The sequence below is a fragment of the Pinus tabuliformis genome, chromosome 9 (assembly GCF_031772625.1).
Source record: "Pinus tabuliformis cultivar Carrire ecotype Pingquan chromosome 9, CPIR1, whole genome shotgun sequence".
NCBI lineage: Eukaryota > Viridiplantae > Streptophyta > Pinopsida > Pinales > Pinaceae > Pinus > Pinus tabuliformis.
The window spans coordinates 1,272,767,026-1,272,777,920 of record NC_142307.1 but is presented as its reverse complement, the minus strand read 5'-3'; the positions used below and the strand labels follow the sequence as shown (position 1 = coordinate 1,272,777,920).

At 35.0% G+C, this 10,895-nt stretch overlaps 1 protein-coding gene across 1 annotated transcript; it reads left to right on the top strand.

Annotated features, from left to right (window-relative positions):
- The first annotated feature begins 5,913 nt into the window (after positions 1 to 5,913).
- On the top strand, positions 5,914 to 6,401 carry LOC149153193 (uncharacterized). The gene has a single exon (XM_089441201.1). It carries the CDS (start codon positions 5,917 to 5,919, stop codon positions 6,268 to 6,270), a length of 354 nt encoding a protein of 117 aa, XP_089297327.1. The 5' UTR covers positions 5,914 to 5,916; the 3' UTR covers positions 6,271 to 6,401.
- Positions 6,402 to 10,895: the final 4,494 nt, after the last annotated feature.

Genomic DNA, 10,895 nt, shown 5'->3' with positions numbered 1-10,895 from the left:
CTGCTTTGACATCATCTCCTTCATCCAACAATAGGGTTTTCCAAAATTCCCCTCTCCCATGGCTTGCCCCTTCTTTTATAAGAGTCCTCATAGATGACACTTGGCATGTCATGCATAATTATATATATATTTTAATTTAATAGCTTGATTATTCACCTACCCATGTGTCACTCTCTCATCAAGGGTCACCCAAAATTATTTACTTAACTTTTTATTTAAAACTAATATTTTCCTCACCTCACAAGATTCCTATTTCTTCTCCTAGTTGTCTCTTTATCCCCCCCCCCCCCCCCCCCCCCCCCCCTTTTATTCCTTAATTTGTGTTCATTACTTGAAGTCCATTAGTGAGTTAAGATTTTATCCCCAATCTACTCCCTAATTTAACTCAGGTTATCTCTTAGATGTATATTCTTATGTTGGTTGTTGCCACATGGAGGTTCTCTACATTTCTCTAAATTTAATTTATTATTCTTATTTTAATTCACCTTCTTATTTTCTTAATTAGGTTTAATTAGTTTAGGATTAATCTTTATCCTTACAATTATATCCCTCTTTCTCCTTTTACCTAATTACACCACATAATCTACCTAGCATTTTCCAACATGGGAAGGGTAGAATTTTTTTAAGGTAATCTATTTTATTATTTCCTATGATCCTCTTAACCCAAGTTTTATTTTTGATATAATTACCTCGGTTTCTAACATCATTTCCCCTTGATGTAAATTTACCTAGTTTTCATTTCTTGGTTATATTTATTAATTAAATTATTTTTAATGATTCCAAGGTGCCAAGTTTGGGTCGTGCCCTTCAAGAACTTCCCTTGAAGCTCCAAGGGTGCCACGCCTAACAATTTATTTGTGATGTCAAGGGTGCAAAGTTGGTCATGCCCTTCAAGAAAGTCCCTTGAAGTTCCAAGGGTGCCACGCCTAACATTTTATTTGTGATGCCAAGGGTGCCAAGTTGGTCGTGCCCTTCAAGAAATTCCTTTGAAGTTCCAAGGGTGCCATGCCACTTTCCCTTCAAGCATTCAGTGACTACGAGGGGAAAATATAGGTGCAACATCATAGACCGCTATCATCTTTTATGTTGCCTGCTATAGTGAGACTAATGGTGTCGGGGATCAAGGATTCCGCCTTGATGCACGCCCCCCGGTAAAATCCTCATGAGCGACCCAACTTGGGGACCTGCCCTCATGGCATCGTGATCTTCAAGGCGAAGGTGTTTCAACCCTTCCAGCCCAAGTCACGACGGGAGTGCTAGTGGGTGAGATCAGGGACACTGTCCCACCCCTCCCATGTAGTTCCATCCACTTGTACAACCCCATCACCCATATGTGAGTCATTTGGTCAAGCAACTAATCTGTGCCTGCAACCATTAACATATCATCAGAATATAGTTAAACATATATGGCAGATTCCAAGATCGACTAAGACTTTCGAAGATAAAATAATATGAATTTTCATCAAACCAGGTGTCATCAACTCGTCATATGCGAGTGCCTCTGTTGGTTTCCTGCCATACTCAATAATCATTAGTAACAAGGTTTTTCAATGTTAGTCATTGTCATAATAGCATCATTAACAATTCCTAATCATTCACATCATTGTCCATTATAAGCATGAACTAAAGAAAGTAGTCAACATAGGGGACACATCCATCATGGCTATCATCATTAAACATCAATGGAAACATACATGTTCATTAAGCTATCAACATCGTAACATCAATAGAAATATACCTATTCATCAAATTTATCATCATCATGCTTTTAGTAGAGAGCATACATATTCTTTACTACGCTCATCATCATAAATTCAAATAGAGACCAAACTTAACTATTTAATGTTGCAATCATCAGAATACCGATAGATAAGATACATAACCATTCATGCTATCATAATATCAATGGAAAGCATTCATAAACATCACAACCATGAATATCTCAATCACTAATAATAGTGTCATGTGCCCGGATCCTCAACCTGAGGTCCTCCTAGAATAAAGTATCTAAGATAATGTCATATTAGGGTCAGAAAACTAGAGTGGGCACTACATACACCCCCTCTTAAAAATGGACTTCGTCCCGAAGTCCTTAGAACATAAAAGAAAAACGACGACACATATCCTAAGAACCCTTCCTAAAAATCTTGCTAACCTTCTGGTGGGCAAGCTATAATTTTCCCAAGGTATCTATACCATGAATTCCGTTATAACTAAAGGACTATATCTGTGGAACATTGCAGCCCAATTTTTTTTTTTGACTAAGCAATAACAAGACAAGGGTAGGATAATCACAATCAAAATTCATCTCATGGTACAATTAATATATTATGCTTTCAACCAAGTAAAGTCGTCCACTCACTGTACTCCTGTAGCTTCCAATTATAGTCGTTCATTTCAAACTACGTCTACATGACGCTATAAGTGACAATGTCGGGTACACAAAGTGATTTGTATGATCATCATTGCATATGGTAGAGTTCACTGTCATAGATGTTGCAATAATATTGTCGTAGAAGAAAAGATCGTATAAATTATCCATACGTTTGATATTTTTCAAAAAGTTTTAAATTCTAAGTTATCCCTTCTGATAATTCTGCAATATTTTCCCCAATATCTCAATAAGTGCCATTTTGGACCCTTGTCAGTATATTCCCTAAAATGATAATTGTAGCATTGTATTTAGGCCATAGGCGGAAAAATGTCGAAAGAGGTGGACAAGTAAGAATAAGAAATTCAAATGGTGAATTTAAGCTCACAAGCTAGTAAAATATGAAAGACTTTGATGTCAAAAGTGCTAAAAATTAAAATATTCTTATTAGCAATTGTAAATAAATAAATAATTAGATACATTACAAAGCAAGTGATTGTGCGTCAAGATGTAGTGTTCCATGAATAGTTCCTAGGAGTTCATCCAACCAAGAAACTCTTTGAAACATCACCACATTACTTACTTATAGATAGTATCCTAGTAAGTAATGATGTTAGTGTCTCAACTAGTTAGAGATGATGTGGCACGTGACGTAGCAATGGAAAAATCTAAACATGCAGTCAATAATATATAGAGCATTGAATTGGGCATAAAGAAGTCTACTCTAAATAAGGAAGTTATGCCTATCAAACAAAAACATACTTCCCAATCCGAGGAAGTTGTCTTCTATTTGCAAATGTGGGAAGATTTTATTTTAGCTACATAAAAACTATCAAGAGGAATCAAATTGGTTATAACACCTACCACACCTCACCTATCAAGAAAGAGATAGTGACATCCTTGCTATCGCTCAAGTTTATCTCCAAAGAAATATCCCAACCTTTTTCAAAGAAAACCCAAGGATACTTTTAAGTGATCACAACTTGTGACCAGTGACCACTCCACTTCACTTACTCATGCATAAATTATCAAATGATCATAGCAACCTATTGAAAATATGATATCCCAATTATAATATATTTTTATATCAATCACTGTATTTATGAAAACTATAATTTAATTCAAATTATTTTTAACAATTTCAACACAAATTAATTTAATAATATTTTAAAACACACTCCTAATTTTTCATGTACCCATAAAAAGAAACATCCTTTTGCAATCAATATTTAATTATTGACTTCTCTTTAATACATACCAATATATAATAAAAAAAATCTATACAATTGATGTAAATATTAAATTTAACCAAGATATTACTACATAAAACATAATTTCCATATGTCAATTTATAATGTGGCACTTTTAACTTGTTATTAATTTTTAAAAGAATGGCTTGATTATGGTTAGAGCATTAAAATGCTTCACATCCAACCACTCATAAAGCCTAGACCAAGAAAATTTGCGTATGACAAAGTCAAGATTAAGTTTTTGGTATGATACGATGAAAAGACAACTTATTGAAATGATATGGAACTAGTTTCATTAGTCAAACTTATTTGTATGTTTTATTTTATTGTTATTAATTTCTGGTGATTGTTAATCATTAAATTGTTATAAATATATTAAGCAAACATGTGCATTGACCAGTGCATTTTAAGGATGAGTGCTTCTCAACTGTATGTTTCAATACCACCCTAAGCAAAGTCTCCAATTCTTTAATTTTAACAATTCAATACGTGTATTAGAAATTGTAAAATAAATTCCATAATCCATTAATTCATAAATAAAGCTTCTTTTTCAATTGGTTAAATTCATTGAAAGGGTCCCATTGGTACTTGTCAGTGATATTTAGTGTCTTCATAGATTTGGTCCAAATTTTTATTGACTATTAATAAATGATTTTGCAAAAATCAAGTACTTTTATAGAATTAAATTTGTAATGTTTATCTAGAAAGCTTCTCACTCTTGGAATAGTTTTCAAATTATAGTAGTGTCTAGCATAAAATGAGTATGTTTGAGGTGCAAATCGTATGGACCAGTGCTATACTATATATATATTTTTATAAAAATACCAAAACTATTTTTATAACTTCATAATTTTCATTATAAGAGCAATTTTATGAACCACGATTTTATTCTCTAGAATACTTTTATATCTTCCCTCAATATTGATTAAAATGCTTACCTTAAAAAAAAAAACACCCTACTAATATTCTAAGTTGTTTTGAAACCCATGTTTAAGTTTATTGTAATTCATGTTGCATAAATCTAAACATGGAAATCTCAAATTTCATATAAAATGAATTTTGTTCCCAACGTCATAAAGCATAATGTCACAAAGAAATGCAAATCTCAACTTTCATATAAAACGAATTTTGTTCCTAATGTCATAAAGCATAACGTCACAAATCATAACATCACAAAGAATTTGTCTAGATATATTAACATTGGTATTTTAAAATATTTGGACATAGCTTTAAAAATTAATTTAAAATATGCATTGGCCAAGAAACAATTAATTATTGTGAATTAATGGTTTTCATATTGGTCCAGAGACTGACTCATGAGGCTGCCGCTAATGCATGAAACATTCAAATCCTTGGAGATTCCCTACTAGTTATTCAATGAATGTGGAAGAAAATAACAATGAGTAATTTCACATTACAATAACTGTATAATATCATTCATTCTCTTCTATCAATTTTCTCACATATCCACAGGGACAGGAATAGGATTGTTGATGGACTTTCTAAAGATGGAACAAGGTTGGAACACAAAATCTAGTATGTTTCTAAACAGTGAGGGCATTGTCTCAGATTATACTCATGATGCATGTCTATAAATCTGTTTTATTAGAGAATCTGGTGTGTTTCAGTAACTAGTCACATTACGGATTTGGTGGACTTTCAACAGTTCATAAAATTTCAGATGTATGCAAGGGTGCCGTCTAGTTTTTTGTTTTTTTTTTAAATATTAGCTACAGACACTTCGTGTCATAGCTGCGCCGATATTAATTGTAAATATATTTAAATTAGGTGGCAGATGGCGCATTACTCGTCTCTCAAAAGAATTTAATGCTTCCTGATTAAAGAAAAATTATGACATCATGTAATTACAGTACACTCCGCGCTGAAATTGAATAATACATACAAGTTAAGCGGTAGATGCTGGGTTACTCGTCTAAATTTAAATTCTTCCTGATTAAAGAAAATTGATGACCTACCCACGGCGTCACAGCCGCTCCGAGTTCTTGCTGATTACAGAAAATTTGATTACAAGACTGTCCCATTCAAGAATTGAAAGCCTAGTTTGTTAACAAGAATTATTTCTTACAAAAAAAAACTTCCCAGAAATGTGTGCTTTGGGAGGTTTTAATTGATAATATTGCGGAGTATGCGCAAATAATATACACACCTACTGTTGGTATCGTCTGTCAAAACTACAGTGGTTTGTATAGACGGCCGACAACATCCCATTAGACAAAGCCACCCTGAAAAAAAACGGGTAATAGGTAGAAATTTAAAGCAATGAACAAAAGAAATATGAAGTTGATGGGACATGACCATACATCGAGAATGAAGGATGATGACGAAGCTCCACAATTAGCTTCGGACAAAGATAGTGAAGATGCTAATTCAGAAGAAGAGAATAGAAATAACCTTTCAGATGAAGAAAATCAAGATTTTGATTCGGAAGAAGAGGAGTTACAAGAGCATCTTGCAAACATTCCATTTGAAGAGCTTCAAAAAGTGCGCTCTGATGGTCGAGAATCAACCCTTTCTAAATTCAAGCATGATGCCAAACCCTCAAGAGCTAACAAAAACAGACCTATGGAAATGAGCAGCAAGAAGCCTGTTGGAAGGCTTAGGGAAGTTGTTCAAGGTCCAAAAAGGTAGTTCGAGATCCAAGATTCGAGTCTTTATGTGGCAATTTTGAAGAAGGCAGGTTCAGAAAAATATAGTTTTATCTTTGATGAAGAGCTTCCTAAAGAGCGAGAGAAGCTTCAGAAGATGTTAAAATCATCAGAGGACCCTAAGGCTGTTGGAGAAATAGAAAAACACTTGTCTTGGATTGATAATCAATTGCGAAAGGTGCAGGATGGCAAGAAACATTCTTCAAAATTGTCTGAACAATAAGAAAAAGGAGAAAGAAGCAGTGAAAAAAGAAAACGACCTTTATACCTCAAAAATCTGAGTTGAAAAATCTGAGGGCTATTTCAGTAGCCTTTTCTGGAATAATATCCTTCGGGGCAACGACTTTGAGATGGCGCCTGCACTCTCAGCAGAGAACTATATAGCCTCGCACTCTACTTCTTGCAGCTTATTCGTCAGTGTGCACAGGTGCAAGCATCGTTTGGGGTTTTCTGTTTTATTAAGAACTTTTAATCGGAGTTAAACTAATCTGAGAGGCGGTGGTCATGGATTCTTCAAAGGATAGTTCTGGGAAAGGTGCGGGTGGGAGAAGGCGAGGAGAAAAGAAGTTAGTCTCCAAATCCACAAAATCGACCTTCAATTCTCTGTTGCAAGAATTTGAAGGCACCTCAAGAAGGGCAGGTATGCTCAGCGAGTCGGCATGGGAGTTCCCGCGTATCTGACAGCCGTTATGGAGTATCTCACAACAGAGGTTCTTGAATTGGCTGGAAATGCGGCAAAGGATAACAAGAAGAATAGAATATCCTTGAGGGTGTCAGTTGTCAATGCCTTGGTGTTACTAGCCTATGATAATAAATTCTTCCCTGAATTCCACCGCAGTTGTCTCTTTGCAGGTTCTTATCTTGCCACGCCATCTTTTCCGGAAAATTTAAAGCAGTTAATAAACTGTCACTAACTCCATCAAAGCATGAGATCAGAGGTCCATTGTGACGAAGAAAATCTTTGAAGACATAATTGTTTTAATTTGGATTAAAAGGGAATGTTCATTGGATGATGAAAACTTGATACGTTGTGGTTTTGGTAACTATTATTTATTTATTTATTAATCATTGCCATCTGCAGTTTTAAAAATTAAAAACTATCGTTTCATCTTTTCACAATGAATGTTTTTGAGAAGAGAGTCCAAGTGGAAGATTGGATGATGAGATACCAAGTGGAAGGACCATATCCAAACTATAATATCCATCCAATTATCCAGACTATATACATATCTTTTTTTTTTTTTAAATCACAGCAAAAAGCAACTAGAAGAGAAACACATTAGGAATTCATTTCAAGAAACATATCATAACATTTACTTACATTTAACTAAGAACAAAATAGTATTGCAACACATATGTACCGTTCACCAGAAGATGAGACTCCGTTTGCTTTGCTGTTGCTAGTATTCCTTTGTTGTCGGAAACCTCAGTGAATAAATGGCGATGTACTTGATCCGAATGCGATGACCCACCGGTTAACCTCCCAGCCTACTCCTTGGGTACTCTTCTTCCCCGCGGACCCCCGAGCTGCAATGGGGTTGTACAATGGAGAATTTCAATAGCTGGTAGAGGAGAGCACTCCTTGGCTCAAGAGTCCCCTCTCTAAAATCCTCTACCTCACCAAACTCACTATAGGATCGTAATCACTGCTTTGACATCATCTCCTCCATCCAACAATAGGGTTTCCAAAAGTCCCCTCTCCCATGGCTTGCCCCTTATTTTATAAGAGTCCTCCTAGATGACACTTGGCATGTCATGTATAATTATATATATTTTTTAATTCAATAGTTTTATTATTCACCCACCCATGTGTCACTCTCTCATCAAGGGTCACCCAAAATTATTTACATAACTTTTTATTTAAAACTAATATTTTCCTCACCTCACAAGATTCCTATTTCTTCTCCTAGTTGTCTCTTTATCCCCCCCCTTTTATTCCTTAATTTGTGTTCATTACTTGAAGTCCATTAATGAGTTAAGATTTTATCCCCAATCTACTCCCTAATTTAACTCAGGTTATCTCTTAGATGTATATTCTTATGTTGGTTGTTGCCACATGGAGGTTCTCTACATTTCTCTAAATTTAATTTATTATTCTTATTTTAATTCACCTTCTTATTTTCTTAATTAGGTTTAATTAGTTTAGGATTAATCTTTATCCTTACAATTATATCCCTCTTTCTCCTTTTACCTAATTACACCACATAATCTACCTAGCATTTTTCAACATGGGAAGGGTAGAATTTTTTTCAGGTAATCTATTTTATTATTTCCTATGATCCTCTTAACCCAAGTTTTATTTTTGATATAATTACCTCGGTTTCTAACATCATTTCCTCTTGATGTAAATTTACCTAGTTTTCATTTCTTGGTTATATTTATTTATTAATTTATTTTTAATGATTCCAAGGTGCCAAGTTTGGGTCGTGCCCTTCAAGAACTTCCCTTGAAGCTCCAAGGGTGCCACGCCTAACAATTTATTTGTGATGTCAAGGGTGCAAAGTTGGTCGTGCCCTTCAAGAAAGTCCCTTGAAGTTCCAAGGGTGCCACGCCTAACATTTTATTTGTGATGCCAAGGGTTCCAAGTTGGTCGTGCCCTTCAAGAAATTCCTTTGAAGTTCCAAGGGTGCCACGCCACTTGCCCTTCAAGCATTCAGTGACTACGAGGGGAAAATATAGGTGCAACATCATAGACCGCTATCATCTCTTATGTTGCCTGCTATAGTGAGACTATTGGTGTCAGGGATCAAGGATTCCGCCTTGATGCACGCCCCCCGGTAAAATCCTCATGAGCGACCCAACTTGGGGATCTGCCCTCATGGCGTTGTGATCTTCAAGGCGAAGGTGTTTCAACCCTTCCAGCCCAAGTCACGACGGGAGTGCTAGTGGGTGAGATCAGGGACACTGTCCCACCCCTCCCATGTAGTTCCATCCACTTGTACAACCCCATCACCCATATGTGAGTCATTCGGTCAAGCAACTAATTTGTGCCTGCAACCTTTAACATATCATCAGAATATAGTTAAACATATATGGCAGATTCCAAGATCGACTTAGACTTTCGAAGATAAAATAATATGAATTTTCATCAAACCAGGTGTCATCAACTCGTCATATGCGAGTGCCTCTGATGGTTTCCTGCCATACTCAATAATCATTAGTAACAAGGTTTTTCAATGTTAGTCATTGTCATAATAGCATCATTAACAATTCCTAATCATTCACATCATTGTCCATTGTAAGCCTGAACTAAAGAAAGTAGTCAACATAGGGGACACATCCATCATGGCTATCATCATTAAACATCAATGGAAACATACATGTTCATTAAGCTATCAACATCGTAACATCAATAGAAATATACCTATTCATCAAATTTATCATCATCATGCTTTTAGTAGAGAGCATACATATTCTTTACTACGCTCATCATCATAAATTCAAATAGAGACCAAACTTAACTATTTAATGTTGCAATCATCAGAATACCGATAGATAAGATACATAACCATTCATGCTATCATAATATCAATGGAAAGCATTCATAAACATCACAACCATGAATATCTCAATCGCTAATAATAGTGTCATGTGCCCGGATCCTCAACCTGAGGTCCTCCTAGAATAAAGTATCTAAGATAATGTCATATTAGGGTCAGAAAACTAGAGTGGGCACTACAATTGGTTTGACTTGGGGTTTTGCATATGTTTTGGATGAAGAATTATTTGAAAAGGAGGATATAGTTTTATGGGCACTTTGACCTTGGTTGATCACAGATCTGAAGTTGCTTTTTGACCGCAAAAGTTGACTTTGACTTTGACTAGTTTTAGAGGCATTTTTGGGAATGTTTTGACTTGACTTTGACCAGCAAAAGAGGTTGAGTATTCTGCTATCAGGACCAAATTTTTTGGAGCTAATTTGACTATTTAACATTGACTAGTTAGGGAATCATTTGCTGTTATTGATTGCTACTAACTTTGACTAGATTTGACTTGTTGACTAGATTTGACTTTTGGACTCATCTCTTAGATATTGGTTGGGTAATTTTTGGATAAGTCAAATATTTGACTTTGAATCTTTATTTTTGAATTGGATCATTGTAATATCTCTGCTAAACATTTGATGACAATCTAATAGAAGAAGAGTTTGAAAGGGTTTCCCCCTGGTCGTTGACCAAATCTTGTGTCTCTTGTTATTTTCTCTTAGATGTCTTCTATTGTACATTACATTTACTATTCTATCTACAATTTCTATTTGTTATGGAAATATTAAATTGATTTGAAAGTGATTTCTAATTGAATAAAGAATTGGGCTAGGTGATTGTACTAAGCATATAATAGTGGAAAAATAATAGGAAGTAAACAATGGAGCACGAAACCCGTAATCATATACATAGTGATTTCTTTCATGATACAATTGATCCTTAAATTCTTAGTATGGATTCCCTTGCCAAAAAAATGACCATAGTACATGATCATATTTTTTCAACTAAGACTGCATTCTTATTTTGAACTAACTAAAACTTGTTCTCCATTATCATCTGTGCAAGATCATAGGAATCCAACCACTGAAACAAATGCGCTACACCAATTGCATTAATTGTGATC

Bases quoted from the DNA above. Each gene is read 5' to 3' on its own strand.
- LOC149153193 (XM_089441201.1), top strand. From the start codon at position 5,917: ATGAAGTTGATGGGACATGACCATACATCGAGAATGAAGGATGATGAC.